Below are 17,545 nucleotides of genomic sequence, written 5' to 3' on the forward strand. Positions count from 1 at the left end.
TTCTATGCAATCTTTTTTATTATTGTTTTACTTGTACAGAATACTTTTGTTAGAAGAGGTCTTGTATATAGTTTGTTCTTGTTTTAATTATAGTTAAAAAAAAAAAGTTCTAAAAGAAAAACCAGTTTAAGTTCAGCCACACGTGCGTGCTGTCATTTGTCCAGGAAAAGTGTGGGGTGGGGGGCGGTTGGGTGCTCTGTGGTGTGGGCGTAGGGGCAGGGAGTGTTGTGGAGGAAGGGGTGGGCAGTGGGGGGCCTGGCAGAGTTCACCCCGCGGCCTCATCATCGAAGTGGGCCCGCAGGGCCTCCCGGACCCGGGTCCCTTCGGGGTCCACCTGGCGACTGGGGGCAGCGGGTGGCTGCAGGTCGGCCCTGCTGGCCTCCACAGCCCAGCCCTGATAAAAGGTCTCCCCCTTGCTCTCCACCAAATTGTGCAGGGCGCAGCAGGCACCCACAATCTGGGGGATGTTGTTGGGGCCCGCATCCAGGCGGGTCAGGAGACATCTCCAGTGTCCTTTCAGGCGGCCAAATGAGCGCTCCACCGCCTGGCGCGTGTGGTTCAGGCGCTGGTTGAAGCGCTCCTGGCTGGCGGAGAGATGGCCCGTGTACGGGTGCATGAGCCAGGGCCGGAGTGGGTACGCCGCATCTGCGATGACGCAGAGGGGCATGGTGGTGTCCCCCACAGGGATCTCCCGCTGGGGGATGTAGGTCCCTGCCTCCAGCCGGTGGCACAGGCCCGAGTTCCGGAAAACCCGGGCGTCGTGGGTGCTGCCAGGCCAGCCCACATAAATGTCCAGGAAACGGCCCCGGCTGTCCACCAAGGCCTGGAGGACCACAGAATGGTAGCCCTTGCGATTGATGTAGCGTCATCCACTGTGATGCGGGGTGCGGATGGGGATGTGAGTCCCATCCAGAGCCCCGAAGCAATTGGGGAAGCCCAGTGTGACAAAGGCCGTGATGATGGCATCTGGGTCCCCCAGCCTCACGAGCCTGTGCAGAAGCATGGCGTTGATGGCACGCACAACCTGCAGGGAAAGCACATGGCAGAGCACCAATGAGGGGTAAGCAGGGTGTGCGTGGCCCTGCCCTGCCCTCCCCCACCCCGCCCTCCTCTGCCCAGGCTCCCCTCCCCCACCCTGCCCGCCCCTCCCCCGCCCCGCCCTGCCCTGCCCTCCTCTGCCCGGGCCCCCCTCCCCTGCCCTCCCCCACCCTGCCCTGTCCTGCCCTGCCCTCCTCTGCCCGGGCCCCCCTCCCCTGCCCTGCCCTCCCCCCGTGGGTCCTCTTACCTCCATGAGGACAGCCCCGACGGTGGCCTTGCTGACACCAAACTGCTGCCCCACGGATCGGTAGCTGTCTGGAGTGGCCAGCTTCCAGACAGCGATGCCAACCCATTTCTCCACAGGGAGGGCATGCCGCATAACAATGTCCTGGTGCCTGAGTGCAGGGGTGAGCCACTGGCACAGCTCCATAAATGTCTGCTGGCTCATCCTGAAGTTCCTGAGCCAGCGCTCGTCGTCCCACTCCTCAAGCACCAGCTGCTCCCACCAGTCGGTGCTGGTGGGGTAGCTCCACAGGCGGTGGCGTGTGAGGTGGAGGGGGCGGGGTGCTGCAGGGTTGGGGGTTGAGCCCTGCTGCCCTGGGGGCAGCTCCTCCTCCGGTGTAGCAAGGAGGTGCTCAGCTGCCTCCCTCATGGCATGGAGCAGGGCAAGCCCTGCTCCTGCCGGGAGGGCTGGGTGGACCTCTGGCTGCTGCTGCTGCTGGGGGTCCATGCCTGCGTCGCCCGGGTTGTGTGTGCCTATGGCTCCTCAGACCGCATGCTGTGCAGGCTGAGTGTGTCTGGGAGGGGCCCTTTAAGGGAGCGGCTAGCTGTTGCCCCGGAAGCGCTAGTCAGCCCTGTGACCCTGTCTGCAGCTGTGCCTGGCATCCCTATTTCGATGTGTGCTACTTTGGCGTGTAGATGTTCCTTCGCAGCGCCTATTTCGATGTGGTGCTGCGCAACGTCGAAGTTGCCAGCCCTGGAGGATGTGTAGACGTTATTCATCGAAATAGCCTATTTCGATGTCGCTACATCGAAATAAGCTACTTCGATGTAGGCTTCACGTGTAGACATAGCCCATATGAAGGGATTTTGTCCAAAGGTTCCAACAAAAAGAGAGCAACTCCAGACAGAAATCAAGCATTGAAAATTAAATTGTAGCTTAACAGATGGTGCTTGTCAGCAACACTGTGTCTCCTCACAATACTGGGTGCTAGTTCAGTACTAAGAGAAAGAACAATACCTACAGAATTACCCAAACTACTCCCTACAACTCTATGGCTACATCTATAGTAGGGTAGAAAGTCGATTTCTGATATGCAGTTCTAGCTACACCATTACCATAGCTAGAATCGAAATATCAGAATTGACCTTCCTACCGTGTGTAGATTGGGGCTCTTCAGGCTCATACCAACGTCCCTTACTCCACGTGGCAAAATCGAACTCTGGAAGATTGACCGCAGAGTGGTAAGTGTAGATTCACCCAAGATTTTCCCATGGAGATCTCCCATTCTGAAGGATCAACTTTGCTCACTTTGAAAACATGAAAGATCATAACCCAAGATTATCTGAGAAAGGGTGCAGTGATTTAGGGACTCCACTATGTTATATACTGTTAGTAAAGCCACATCACAAGGGGACTATGAAAATAACCTGGAAATTAAATGCAAATACTCAACACCGGGGATCTACAGAGGATACTCACCTTGGAACAAGGTTACTTACCGATCATGAACCTAATCTTTTTTATTAAAGCCTTCTGTTAATACTGCTTTTTTAACTATTCTTAGTGACAACTTAGCACTGTGAACTCCCAGCCATTCTCTCAACTAAAAATTTATGGATCCTGAGAGAATTAATTTACTGGAAATTACATGTACAGCTCTATAATGACTTTACCCTTAGAGGAGCAGGGTGGAAATTTTGGCAGCCAGTTAGCCATCATTTCTTCCAAGCAAGGATGTTGCAGAAGTGATATAAAAGCAGCCTGTGAACTGTCTTTAGAGATTATACAGTTTTTCTTTTTTTTTTGAAGCGATATTTTATTGTTTTACATAGGAAAATTCTGAGTTCACCTGGCTCTTTAAATTAGAGTGGCAGATTTCTACTTCTGGAGAGTGGGTTAAAGTTTGATCACTGTTCAGAAGCAGATTAGTTATCTCACCTTACTACCTACAAGATGTTTGTTTGCTTAACAGAGTGACAGATTTTGCTTAATGACAGCTAGGAAGTCTGGCCAATTATAACTGAAGGGCACTAGTACAGCTTTGATGGGGAAACTTTTACCAATCACCCACTGCCATTTGGGCTGATCCCAGTCAGGTGAAAGCCTGTGATTCTTGACCTTCAAATTCACTTCTTCACCTCCAGCAATGGAATTGTTCTACCAAGATTCAATAGAGTGTTTGTACCTGTGGGTGTGTTGTGAGCAGGGAGGACCCCGAAACATAAGACACCTTTTCGTAATGTGACTGTATAATCCAGTTGGAGCTTCCGAGTGCATACCCTGAACTGAGAGGAGTAACCTGCACAGCACCAAACAGCTCCTGGAAAAAGACCAGATTGAGAGAAATAAATAGAAGGGAATAGACAGAGAGAACAACTAGAACACTGAGGTGATTAATTAACAAAAGTGCTCTTAGCAATTAGATGATTAGCAGCATTTTAAAAAAAAAAACTCTTAATAATTTAAACTTTTACTTTCTTTAGTGTCCTTTCAAACTAGACTGGCCAATTTCTGCTCCTGGTGCACTAGCATAAGACTTCTGTGGGGAAAACAGCAGAAGATTTTAGGTTTAAAGGCACTTCTTCCCTGCCACTAACAAGACTATTTCTGTTGAAACTATTATCCACCGATGGATTTGGAACAGCTCCTCCTACAAATAAGGAAAAACACAACCTGAATTCTGGGTGAAAACTACTTGGCAGTGCTCTTTTACCTAGTTGTTTTCTTTCCTCTTGTACTGCAAAAACATATGTGTTTTGTCTGTATGCAGTAATGCATTACAGGGAACATAGGCAGTCATGACTTCTATGATCTATCTTGTGACTTTGAAGCCGAGAGAAGAAGAGGTTGAATCCTGCAATAAATATTGCTAAGCATCTAAAGATGTACTTGATTCCTTTTAAAATAGGTAAGATCATGGTCCTTGCCCTCAAAGAGTTTACAATTCAGGGTCCCAAATCTACAGGCAAATAAAATGAATACATGATTATTGATTCAACATTTGTGACTTACCAGTAGAGATGTTAATTTAAAACACAACCCAACCTCCCACTGGGCCAACTTTAAGTTATGAATCTCAGCATTATGTTAAAATTAGCCTTCCCCAAGGAATCCAGAGACCTGCTTGGTCTCCCCCAAAGGGGAATCTTCCTCACAAGGCAGGTGGAGTCATGAGGCAGGGCACTGAATGGGACCAGGTCCCACCCTCTGGCTACAGTGACTAGCCTAAACACAGTATCTACTGTGGGTGTAAAGCAAGGATGGGCAATGCTTTTTGATATAGGTCGCTGCAAGAATTAGGTAAGTGGTCAGGGGCTGCACTTTTCTGTGATATTAATGGAGGAGGTGCAGGGTCAGGCATAGAGGTTGGGTGCAAAAGGGAAGTCAGCAGAGGGAACTGGGTGCGGAAAGGAGTGTGGGGTCTGGAAGGGAGTTAGGTGAAAGAGGAGGTTGTGACCTGGGGCAGGGGGTGGGGTTGCAGGATCCAGGAGGGGGTATGGGCACAAGAGAGGATTCTGACATGGAGGATGGGTGCAGGAGTGGGTGCAGGGTCTGGGAGGGAGTTGTAACCTGGGACAGGAGAGCAGGAAGAGGGTGCAAGGATTTGGGCTGTGATCTGGGGTAGGGGACTGGGGTGCAGTGTCTAGCAGGGGAGGAGGTGCAGAGGGTTAGATTTGCATGTTGTGGGGGGAAGAGGGCTACAGGGACGGAGGGCTGGAAAGCCAGAAGCAGGCTCTGGCTAAGAGGCGCTTACCTAGGTAGCTCCTGGCCAGCAGCCCCCTCAGACAGGCTCCCTGCCTTCCATGCCCCCACACACTGCTCACAGTGGCTGGCTGCAGGGGCCATATGCTTCTCTGAGCTCCGTGAGCCCTGGAGCGGGGGGGAGGGTACCTGCACACTGCCTGCCCTGCAAACATGGCCCAAGCAGCTCCAACTGGCTTGTTGCTAGCCAATGGGAGACGAAAGATTGTGCGGGGGCCCTTGCAAAGCCCCACCCTGCGTCAAGCTCGTGGCACTCAGAGAAACACATGGCCCCCACAGCTAGCCGCTCTAAGTGGCATGGAGGGGCAAGGAAAGCAGGGAGTCTGCCCAAGCCTCCAACTGGGCTGCAGGCTGGATCCATACCATGGGCCGTATTTTGCCTGCCCCAGTGTAGAGTATAGGAAAATGAGGGTCCCTGAGACTCCTACAAAGACAGAGGAGGGGAAGAAAAGGATGCTCTTGTTCGCTTGGTGTTAGCTGTATTAATACTTACAATTTTCTGAGAATATCCCACCAGCTGGATCTTGCTGAGCGCTGAGTTCACCTCGGACATGGTGTAGCACTTCCTCCACATAGACACCTCCACTGCATCTTTCAGAGGGGCTGGCAGGAGCCTGAACAGATCAAAAGGAAGGGAGGAACTCTCAGGGCTTCTTGTTGGGCTCCTAGACTTTATATCTTTTTGTAGAGTTTTAGCTGCTAGAGCTTATTTCATAGCGGTTAACACTCTCAGGACTGGCCAGTTCCAAGATGAAAGGAAGGCTGATCTGGGGGGGAAGGTCTCCTGGCCAATGAGAGGCATGGATGGACCACTGCCATCTCATCCAAGAAAACACTTCCTCAGCATTCTCCACAATCCCTGCAATCAGGGAACAGGAGAAGGGAAGGGGGTTGCAGCAGCATTTTCCCCATGGATTAGAAATTGTAGCAACCAGGCTGTGGTGACAGCAAAAAGCTCTGGCAGAATTTGGTCTGAGGGACAACAGGTATTTTGGATTTGCCTGTAAACACACCTGCCTCTGAATCTAGGAATCTGAATATAGGGGGGCGGAGAGTACGGTCTTGTGAATAAGTCGCAGGAGTCCAAAAATCTGGGGACCCTACACCTATTCTCAGTTCTGCTCCAAACTTTGGGACTCTGAGGCCCGAAGTCATAGGTTTAACCCATTTGTAAGATGGGGACAATACTTTTCTCCAGAGGGAATTTGCAAAGATAAGTTCACTGAAGTTGCAAAGCATTTTGACATCCTTGAGTGGAAACCCTGAGTTCACACACTTTGGAAAACTTCACTATATTTTTCACATATTGCAACTTAGTTGGCATTGTCAGGGAAGATGTGAACTGTAATGTCACAGCTTGTAAGAGGGATGGCTAACTTCAGGGAAATAAATCTTCTTTAGCAACATGAACCAAGGCAGGAACTGTCAAAATGTGGAAGAAGAATAGGTTTTTTTTGGTATATTAAACTAATGCTAAATCAAAGGCTAATTCAAATCAGTTTCCTATGATTTATGAAAATTGGTCAAGTTTCTTTGATCAATTTGTTTTAAGGAATTTAATTTATTGGTATGTCTACTAGGTCAGAGAACTTCTCTATAATTTAACATATTGAGGAAAGGATTAAGGCCAGCTCTTGCCAAGACCATCGCGCACGCCTACTGGAATGAATGCAATTCCAGTGCAAGCTGGATGAAAGCAAAGAGGCGAAAGAGGAAGATAAAGTGTCCTATGCGTCTTTTGGGAAATCATAAAACAACATGGAGTCAGACAATACAGACAGAATCCCCCCATCTATAGGCAATAGTTTCAATGAAGTGTCCTGTGCCTGCCATAAAAAGTTTGAATACCATAAAATGCTTAATCTTCCCAAAATGGTCTACTAGCAATAGATAAAGTGGGGACCTGACCTCGCTGACAAAAGGTTAAGTTTCTAGCATCCTTGGACACAGTTGCTCTTCAGGGCTGAGAATTATGTTTTAAAGCCCCACCAAAAAGGGGCAGAACCATGCTTCTGTGGTCAAGCTCATCCCTAGAATGACATGTTAAGGTGGTGATGGTCATTTGGTTTTCAGAAGTCACCTTGAAAGGATTCTGCAGAGTTCTAGCCACTAACCTGTTCTATTTAGCTTGCATATAAGGTTGTCAAAAGAAATTGTAGGGATTATGGGCTGAAACACTAACAATATGCTGATGGCTTTCAACTCTATGTATTCCTCATAGTCAAACCACCATGGGACCTCTCATGGTGGTCAGATATATTGGGTGGATGAAAGCGCAGTTGGTAAAAGCTCAGAGCAGATAAGACCAAGGCAGCATGCTGTACTTGTTCATATAACGCACTTGGGCATCAGAATTTGTGGAATCTGGTAACTTTGCCCTTGCAAAGACTTCAACAACTAACTTAACTCCTGCTCCTCAGCTTCCCACATCTGTGAAATACAATTTAATCCTGCTCAGAGAAGAGAGCCACACCTAATGCTTAATCTGACTCGTTTCCAGATGGAGGAAGGAAGGACTTCCCGTATCAGAGTGGCCCACTGGTCCATCTTGTCCAGTAATCTGACAATGGTCAATTCTGGATACTTTAAAGGAAACTACTAAACTGGTAATTGAGGAATAACCTGCCTGGGGGGAAAGTTTCTTACCCCATGCCCCTAACTAAAGTTTGATTCCCTGAAATGTGATGCTATATATTCCTTCCAAATGTTTGGATTGATTAACTCATGATTAATGCAACTCTGCATGTTCTCATTACATAAAATGATACAGCTTGGACCTCCCTGGTCTGGTGCCTGACCTGTCCTGAATGAGGGAATTTGCTGGGCCAGGAATGGTCCTCTGCCTCTGGCCCCCCACCCCACCTCCCCTCTCCACCACCCTGGTCCTGGCCATAGTCCTGTTGCCATCTGCCCCAGCTCTGACCCAACTGGGCTGCCAGATGCTGGCCACAGCCCAATCTGAAAATGCTGGTTCCGATCCAAGCAAAGCTGTCAAACACTGACCCAGGCCCCACAGACACTGGCTTTGGCAATGGTCTGGGCCCTATGAACATCAGCTGGGCTGCTGGACACCAGCCTTGCAGATGTTTGTCCTGGCCCCGGCCAGACTGCTGGCCCCTGACCCCACAGACTCTAACTCCACCAGGCTCCTGGCTTGGCAGAGCCACCTGTCTCCCTGCCACCAGGCTCCCAGCCAGCAGGGCTCCTGGCCCCAGGGCTCTCTGATCTGGCAACCAGACCAGAGAGTCCCAGATTTGGGAGCTGCAACCTGTACTTTGCAGAATCCTGCTCAGCTCTTAACTTCAATCATATTTTGCAACAACGAGTTCCACAGGTGAATTGTGCCTTGCCTCTACTAATGCTTGCACTGGAAAACAGGCTTTTGTGCTCCCACAACAAAAGGAATTGGCAGGATCAGCGTCAATATGAGAGCTGAGCTTCTACAGAACCTTCAAACACCTATTCAGTTAAAATAAAAACTAGTGGTAATAACACATTCTAAGTAATTAGCTCATGCTGAATCTCGTAATGGAAAATGTAACCCAGTATAATGCATTTACTTTTTACAGTACTGTCATTTAAATTGCTTCAGTGCTTTAATGAAGAGAATACTTTGTGTTTCATACAGACTATTCAGAGTGAAACCAGCTGAGTTGTAAAGTGATAATGGTGATTGATCAGGGTGAACATTTTTAAAAAGTTAGAGGCTCGAAAGTAATATGTATTCTGTTCCAGCAGCAGCCACCAAGTACTTTTATAAGTTTGAAATGCAACAAGGGCAGGATCCTCTTAAATAACGGGTGCCATTTTTACTCTGAACTTATTATTAATCAGGTATTAAATTGTGGACTAATGGCTGCTTGCATAAATACTGTAATAATCAGCATCATTCACACTAACTTGACATCAGTTATCTGAAATCTCAAAGCACTTTGTACACGTTAATTAAGCCTACAACACCATTAGAAGGTGATTGACTCAATTTTACAGAGGCAGAGAGGTTGAGAGGCTTGCCCAGCACCAGTCAGTGAATGAAAGAGCCAAGAATAGAACCCAGAATTGTTGCTTTCAGACCCACATTCTAATATACATACTAGAGAACACTGGCCCATTAGACTAGCCATGAGATGGAGCTTAAATACAGTAGTGATCATTTAAATGGCCACTGATGTGTTTTAAGGTTGCTGGTAGGATTGGAAGGATTTGATTTTTATCTGTAAATGTTAATTTCACCAGACATATGCACACACATAAATATTCTGATGATAATTGAAATTTACAGATAGGCAAAAAAAGAAAAATGCTACTGGAGCTCCTACAAGAGTTTAAGGATATTTATTTAGCATATTTTGATATGTAATGTTATAATCTGTGTTTCTAATGGTCAGAGAGCTCAACTCTTTGAATCTCAATGTCTACTCTCATAAAATAATTATTTTCTGACCCTCTCATTGTTTGCCATAACTATGAACATTTAAATGGATAAAAATGCTTAAAATATAGAATTTATCAAAATGATATAAAAATAAAATTCTGCTGAGCCTATTTACTGGTTATTCTTCAATACCAATGTGATACAGAACTATTCTAGTAATATCCTTTTCCTCTGCCCTCCCCCATAAAGTATTTGGGCATGAGCCTTTAAAGACCGTCCTTTTGGAAGCTGCAGGAATTAGCACTATCTTGTCTTCTACAGGTTGAACCTCTCTAATCTGGAAATCTCTCATCCAGCAAACTCTGTAATCCAGAATGATTTTAGTTAGCTGGACAACCACTTATCATGGGTGTGGCCAGGTATCCCGTGGTTCCATCAAGTTTGTTTACAACAACGACTCCTGGCTCTCAGTGTTCTGTGCTCTTAGTTAGCTCCAATTTACCCCTAAATGTCTTCTAAAAGCCCAGTCAGCTGTGCAAGTGAGGGTAATATGCTAGAAAATATTGCCCTCTCATCATTCAGCAAATTCTCTTGTCTGGCACTGGTCAGGTCACAAGGGTGCTGGATGAGAGAGGTTCAACTTGTAGTTGAGGCTCCTGACTTCAGCTCATCATATTATCCTCCTTGCTGTATGTCAGTTCTCTAGCCAGTTCAATTGACTGGGTTCTACTTAATTCAGGGACTGTCTCTAGCTCCATGCCTACCCTCCATCAGCACCTCCCTACAACAGGTGCAGCTGACCATGACAGAGAGTTCCCAGACTCAAACTCACAGACCTAGGCCTTCTCCTATCAGAGTAGAGCAGAATGAACCCACATCTTGTCCTCTTCTTTAGGACCTGTTCCAATGCCATTGGAACTAATTAGAACATCCATTGGCTTCTATGGGGTCTGACCAATGGAAGGCTTATCTCTCTGCAAAGACCTTTCTGAAACTGATGACAGCTACTGGAGGTGTGTAGGCACCCAAAATGACCCCATTAAAGAACACTTGGGACAGCCTGGCCCAGGACCGTCCCCAGTGAAGAGTAGTCATCCATGAGGGAGTGGCACAATTTGAGAGGTTCCGCCACAGTGCTGATGAAGAAAGGCAAAGAAGAAAATAGAAGCAAAAACTGCCCTGCGCACCTCCAACAGCTACCAACACCTGCCCTTTCTGCAATAAGACCCGTGGCTCAAGAATCGGGCTGAATAACCATCAACGGACTCACAAATAGGAGAGTGACATGAAGATGCCCTACTCACTATCGAGTGACTGCCAAGACATTAAAGAATTAAACTTTGAAAATCAGGGATGGCATGGTATTTACCAGAGGGAGTTTTTAGTTCCAATTTTAGACATTTTAAAAACTAAAACAATAAAGAACCCCACATTATACTTCGTTGTATTTACATATTCAAATTGTGGTTACCTAAGGCAGATTAATTTAAGTTTGTACAAATAAAAGGTACATCTGCTGTAGGAGTAATACCAATATGCAATTATAATACAGTAAACCCTCTCAATGCATGACTTCGAGTTGCGCTTAACTCGTGTTAACGTGAGTTAAGTGCAGCTCAAAATTCCATTCCGCCCAGCCCTGGCTCAACCCACCCAGCCCAGCAAGGCCCCGGTTCAAACCTCTTGTGGCCCACCTCACGACCTGTGCATGGCTCTGGCTCACCACCCCTGCTCCAGTTCAACCCCCCCACGTGCAGCTCCACCCCCAACAGTCTGATTCAAACCGCTGTTCCAGTTCAACCCCCCTGTGTACAGCTCTGGTTCAACCCACCCTGCCCGGTTCAAACCCCCTGTGGCCTGGCTCACCACCCCAACATGTGGCTCTGGCTCAACCTCCCGTCCCGGTTCAAACCTCCCGCACATGGCTCTGGCTCAACCCCCCACCCCCACTTCAAACCTCCCCCTGGTTCACCACCGCCTCATGCAGCTTCAGCTCAACTCTACCCCCAGACCCTCTGCAGCCCTAACCCACCCCAGGCTTAGACCTCCCTGCCCCCTCCCATGGCCCCAACCCACCACCAGGCTTAACCCTCCCCAACTGGTCCCCCCAACCCCAGGGTTTACCTTTCAAAAGGAGCTCCTGGTGGCTCCTGCTGCTTCCCCAGCTCCAGAACGTGCATTCTGCTAGGGGAAAATCTGCCCCCCCCAACTTATGCAAAATTTGAGTTATGTGAGGGTGTGTGGGACTGCAACCCCATGTAACCTGAGGGACTACTATACTGGACATTGGACTGTCTGTACGGATTTTAGTTTAAGAAGATACCAAGGAAGTCACACATGCCACTGGCTCATTTCAGTTTTCAATATTATATAAAACAGAAAGAAAAAAATCTTTGGTTATATGAAAACAATCCCAAAGTAGAGCTGTGGGCTTGAAGCAATCAGAAGCACGTGGAGTTGCAGACTGCCAGTCCAGTTTCACTTGGCCATGCACTGTTCTGTAGATGTTCAGCTATGGTACAGTGCATAGACCAAGCCTATTTCTCAGTTTTGAATGGATGTATAAGAGTTTGAAAATATTTGTTTTATGCTCATTGCATCAGTGTCCAGCAAGTTCAATTGTTTCTTCCAGTTTCCTGAGTTAAATCGACATTTATCTGTGCCCTATACTAAACTACTTTTTCATTATAATTTGCCAACCCTGAGAAGAACGATGCTACTCTTAATTATGCATACACAATCTGCATACTAGTGTGAAAGGGGTCACATTAAAGATGCACAGGTAACAGCTCAAGATTCCTCTTATTCACTCCAGTTTACATCAGAAATCACTTCTGCCAAGACAGAACAGTTCAAACAGTGTGATATCAGAGAAAGCTTTCACGTATCACACACATTTTCCTAAGAATAAGTCTGGCCAGCTGTTTGGGAGAAAGCAGCATGCAAAATATTGGAAGAAAAATAATATCCGTATTTGTTTCAGGATTTTGTTTTTGGGTTATGTTAAGAGCTTCTAGGACTCAGAAGTCCAGCAACTGAATCCTCTTTACAGTGAACTTTTGACATCCTCTGAAGTTTTACAAATAAACTGGTTACTTACCGTTGAACTTCCTTATTCTTCCACAAGGAGGCAGACTGAGCCTTTGGCACACGCTCAATAAAATTCACCAGCTCTTCCATGAGAAGTCTGCAAAGGAACCATTATTAGCATGAAACAAAATGAACCACATTTTCTCATTGAATGAAAATAGAACATTTCATTACAATGACATGCACTTCATCAGCTACTGACACAGGGTATAAAAATCAAAAGGGTGTGTATTTAAAAAAAAAAAAAAAAACACTCTTCCTTTTAAGCTAGAACAATAACAAATCCACAACCTTCCAGATTTACAGGGTCAGAATCTGAGATTGTCTAAATCTATATGGCTTTAATAAAAACAGTGAAGTAATTATATTACCAGCTGAGGACCTGACCACAAATTTTTGGCTCATCTTAAAAATGGAATGACAGTGGACACTACCCTATTTCTCTCCTGTTAAAGTCACAGACATAGTTCAGAAAAGACAATCATGATAATCTAAGGATAAGACAGTCTGACATATGTTCTAGAATACAGATTAGTGTTACAACACAGTCATCACAGGATTATAGAAGTTAGAGATGTGAAAGCCCCATTAGTTGATATCCAGACAGCTTTTTGAAGAAGTCATGTGCAAAGTTAAGACTTAATTCTCTGCAACTGTAGAATGTAGTCTTCAAGATAAAGGCTGTACCAGGCATTTGACCAACACTACATATGAGCTAACCATTCAGATCTCAAAAAAATTGAGATATGTCCTCCTTTGTGAAGAGAAACTTAGATGATGTTTCCCAGAAAGCATATGTTTATTCACATGACAACATAGGCTAGTTAGGACTGCAGCCTATTTGCTATGTCATTTACATGCAGGGATCAGCAAACCCTAGTGCTGGAACAGATTAGTTTATGTAACTGCTGACCAATTGGCTCCACCTTGCATTTTGCTGAGAGCACCTTTCCCACACCTAAAGATGAGTCTGTATTGCTCAAACGCTGGTTTAATAAAAGCTATTATTGCTAGATATTCAAATATTCTGGATGATAGAGAGGTCTACCTAGCAGTGGATAACATTAAATTAAAACCAAATCAGATATTAAGAAACAAACACTCACCTTGTCCCATGAACATCCTGGGACCAACATAGCTACAACTATATTGCATACACTACATAGATTCAATCCTGTAACCTTTACTTGCATGAATGAATCCACTGAAGTCGATAAAACTACTTGGATAAGTCAGGGCTTCAAGACTTGTCTCTGAGTTAACCCTTACAATGTTGTCAAGTCTTGCAATTTTATCCTAAGTCTCATAATACAGTGAACTCTTTCATATCTGACATTCTATTATCCAGAACTCTCAAATAACCAGCATTTTAACCATCCGTAAATTTTAGTTACATTTCCCATAAGTACAACATAGAGAAATTAAATACAAATAAATACAGCAAATGCAATATCAGTTTACAGTGTACAATACTACTGTTCTTGGTAAATAAAGTACTCTGCATACATTTTTGTTTGTTTCTTAATATCTAATCTTGTTTTTCTTCAGTGTTATCCGCTGCTAGGTGTGCTCCTCCACTACCTAGAATATTAGAATATCCGGCAACTCCCAGACCTGGGGCTGCTGGATATGAAAGAGTTTACTGTACTCAGCACTTTTTATTAAAGCCTCAGCAACTGGAATAGGGCAATTATGAAGACTTTTAGTTTTAATTTTAAAATAAGCAAGTTTCTTCCTATGATGGTTGCGGAGCAAATCTTGCACATGTGACATCCAATGACCCAAAACCAGAAGGCAAATAAAATTCCTCTCATCTTTTGAATTTTTAAAAATCTGAGAATTTTCAAAGCCTAAAAAATACGATTTCTGAAGGCTTGAGACCAGCAATGCTGGAATTACACCGCTGAAAATCATAATGGAAGTACTGAAGCAACCCTGTTTTGTGTCAGAGAGGTAGCCATGTTAGTCTGTATCTTCAAAAACAACAAGAAGTCCTGTGACACCTTACAGACTAACATATTTTGAAGCATAAGCTTTTGTGGGCAAAGACCTGCTTTGTCAGATGCATCTGACGAAGTGGGTCTCTGCCCATGAAAGCTTATGCTCCAAAAAGCCCTGTTTTGGGTACACAATTGCTCAGTATTCACACACAGCATCTGCTCAGGATGGACAGTCACAGGGTTTGGATAACACTGATTTAATACATCTTCAGCCGTGAACACTTGACCAGTTTTCAACAATTGTTTGAAAGCCTTTTAGGAACATTAGACACCATAACGCTATCCACAGTGCCTTAGTAGTGAAGGGGGTTCTTACCTGCCAATCTGAACAGTGGGCTCGGTGGCATATACTGTTCCAGTGAATCCAGTATATTCTGTGATATAGGGCAATGCCATCATACAGTGATAGTTTGAGATCAGGATGACATCTACTGTAGACAGGTCTAGCAGCTCGGTCTGAAAACAGAAGGAAAAGACTGGTGACCTGACACCTTTCCACCCACATTTGGGAAACGAAAGCTAAACTGTTTTCATAGTATTTACACCCTTTTTATTATAACCTGGTGAACAATTTAACCATTGAAACAGGAGCACGTAACTCCATGAGTTAATATTTTTAAAAAATTTCTAAGTGACTTCCTCTTTCGGGTTTCTCAGGACATCCAGTTATTGATTAGTCATCCTTAGAGCTTGAAATTGATTGTCAGCACAGACCCTTGGATATTTGTTGCTGCAGTGCATGCATATGTAATATTGCTTCTCATTATATAATTAGTGTGTGTCCATTAATAAGGGGGAACATTTCACTCAAGCACCACAAGCCTATCCTACAGATGCCTATTATAGGGTTTCTTGCTTGATCCTGAAGTAGCTGGTTGGTATTACCCATTGTAGAAACAGCCTAGCACACTAGATGAATACTGATCTATCTAGCAGTGGTAAAACTACATTCTCTACACTTCAGGAAGTAAACATTTCATTATTTAACATCTCTATCGTGCACAGGCTTTGTCCACACTAGAAGCATCTGTCTACAGATGTTACTGTTGGAAGAGATGTTCCAACAAAACTTCTGTTGACAGATTGCATCTATACGTAAAAGTGGATCATCTTTTGACCCACTCTATCAACAAAAGGGCACCCCAGAGCATCTACACGCCTTTTTTGTCGACAATTTCTGCTGACAAACACATTTTGTGTGTAGACGCTCCACGAGTTTTGTCAACAAAACCCCAGTTTTGTTGACAAAACCCTCTAATGTAGACACAGCCACAATGTTTTCCACCAGAGAATTAGAGGATGTGATTGTGACATTTCATTGCATACCAAGAAACAGGGGTAAGAGTTTAATTTGTTTTTATTTGGCAGCTACACAAATGGTTCAAAAGTGGGAAAGAAGAAAATTTCATACATTAAGGAAGTTTATTTAGAGATATTCACTGGTAATGCTAGAATACAAATGGTATCAAATCAGAAATTTGCAAGACGTTTGGCCTCCAACGCAGTTATTGTATAGCAATTAATAGGATTAAACAGTTATCAAGCACAGATTATCTCATTGCAAGGGCTGGGTCATCAATCTGAATGAAATGGTACAAAAGTAGGTCAATCAACAAAATTTTCAGAAGCCTGACATGAGTGTTCTGGTGACAAATTTCTGATCTCATATATCTAGCTCTCATGCTTTCAGCCCACGATCATGTGTGAAGCTGCAGGCAGGTCTTCAAAGTGCAACTCAATGAGGCAGGGAATAAAAGCAGAAAGAACCATCTCAGGATTCATAACATACATGTTCCATTTATTTTTCTAACCTTGCTGGAGAGAATCATAGAGATGTAGGACTGGAAGAGAGCTCAAAAAGTCATCAAGTCCATCAGGCTTGAGGCAAGGCCATGTAAACCTAGAACATCCCTGACAGGTTCTGACCTGTTCTTAAAAACCTCCACTGACAGGGATTCCACAGTCTCATTCAGAAACCTAATTTTAGGGCCCTACCAAATCAATGAATGTGAAAAAGGCATCATGAACCGTGAACTCTGGTCCCCTCCCTGTGAAATTTGATCTTTTGCATGCTTTCACTCTGTACAGATTTCATGGTGCAGTCCAATGTTTCTCAAATTGAGGGTCTTCACCCAACAGGGAGTTGCAGTGGGGTTACAAGGGTATTTTATGAGAATTGGAGTACTGCCACTCTTACTTCTGCATTGCCTTCAGAGCTGGGCAGCCAAAGAGCAGCAGTTGTTGGCAACTGTGGTTGGGCAAACCAACAAAGCAAGCAAGCTCTCAACAATTGACAGGGCAGCCCCACAAAAAGGTTATTCCTTTGGTCATATTTGCTATGGTGAGATAAAATAAAAAGCACATACTTCACTAGAAGAGTGAATGCTTTTGTACCATAACCAACACAAGGCTTCCAGAAGTTGCAAGCAGAAGTGACACCTTAAACATGCTGCCTCTTCAGAAATTGCCTCAGAAGCAAGAGCATAGATGGAGGCAGCTTCCTCTTCTGAGCTAACCACAAGAGAGACTTCTGCTTTACTGGTGCCGTATGTTCAGCTGGCACTATCACCAAAGCATTCTACTGAAAGGGAAAGCTTGCAAGGCAAGAGATACACAACTATGTATCACTAGCACAACAAAGCTTCATACTTGTTGAGAACCTTCACACAGCAGAATGTCTCAACAGAAGCTGCCTAAAAATCCCTAAAATGGTGACACTGACTATCTTCCACTTACAACTAAGTAGCATCAGATATCAGCATCAGCACTTAATCACCAAAGAGTGGGCATATTCCAGTCCAGAAGTATCATCAGAAAGGAAGGCCAGCTGACCTAAACCTAAAATGAGCAGCTGATCATTTGTGACTGACAAAATGGTCTCAATTCCAAAGGAAAGCTGGAAAGTAAATATAAGCCTACCTAGGATATTGGTGCCAAAGGCAACAGGGGTTGAATAGCTACTGCCCTCTGCATCACCATGCCTAAGAAAATTTGTTTGTTTTGTTTAACAATAAGGGACTTAAGTGCCAAACTTTCTGGTTCCTGAAGTCTGCACAT

At 44.9% G+C, this 17,545-nt stretch overlaps 2 protein-coding genes across 3 annotated transcripts in view; both read right to left on the bottom strand.

The window, feature by feature from the left end:
- INTS9 (integrator complex subunit 9) overlaps window positions 1-17,545 on the bottom strand; it is an 84,743-nt gene that overhangs the window by 51,892 nt on the left and 15,306 nt on the right. For both annotated transcript variants that reach the window (XM_074989038.1, XM_074989037.1), the window contains exons 5-8: window positions 14,805-14,944; window positions 12,499-12,585; window positions 5,517-5,637; window positions 3,447-3,581 (exon numbers count right to left, since the gene is read on the bottom strand). In XM_074989038.1, coding sequence (XP_074845139.1) covers window positions 3,447-3,581; window positions 5,517-5,637; window positions 12,499-12,585; window positions 14,805-14,944 — 483 coding nt within the window. The remainder of the gene's footprint in view (window positions 1-3,446; window positions 3,582-5,516; window positions 5,638-12,498; window positions 12,586-14,804; window positions 14,945-17,545) is intronic.
- LOC142010643 (uncharacterized) lies at window positions 81-3,436 on the bottom strand. The gene is made up of 2 exons (XM_074989039.1): window positions 1,286-3,436; window positions 81-1,024 (listed from the first exon to the last, which is right to left on the bottom strand). Exons 1-2 carry the CDS (start codon window positions 1,766-1,768, stop codon window positions 866-868), a joined length of 642 nt encoding a protein of 213 aa, XP_074845140.1. The 5' UTR covers window positions 1,769-3,436; the 3' UTR covers window positions 81-865.

The sequence above is a fragment of the Carettochelys insculpta genome, chromosome 3 (assembly GCF_033958435.1).
Source record: "Carettochelys insculpta isolate YL-2023 chromosome 3, ASM3395843v1, whole genome shotgun sequence".
Lineage (NCBI taxonomy): Eukaryota > Metazoa > Chordata > Testudines > Carettochelyidae > Carettochelys > Carettochelys insculpta.

Bases quoted from the DNA above. Each gene is read 5' to 3' on its own strand.
- LOC142010643 (XM_074989039.1), bottom strand. From the start codon at position 1,768: ATGGACCCCCAGCAGCAGCAGCAGCCAGAGGTCCACCCAGCCCTCCCG. The intron at 1,025-1,285 runs GTAAGAGGACCC...CTTTCCCTGCAG, and splicing joins TCGGGGCTGTCCTCATGGAG to GTTGTGCGTGCCATCAACGC.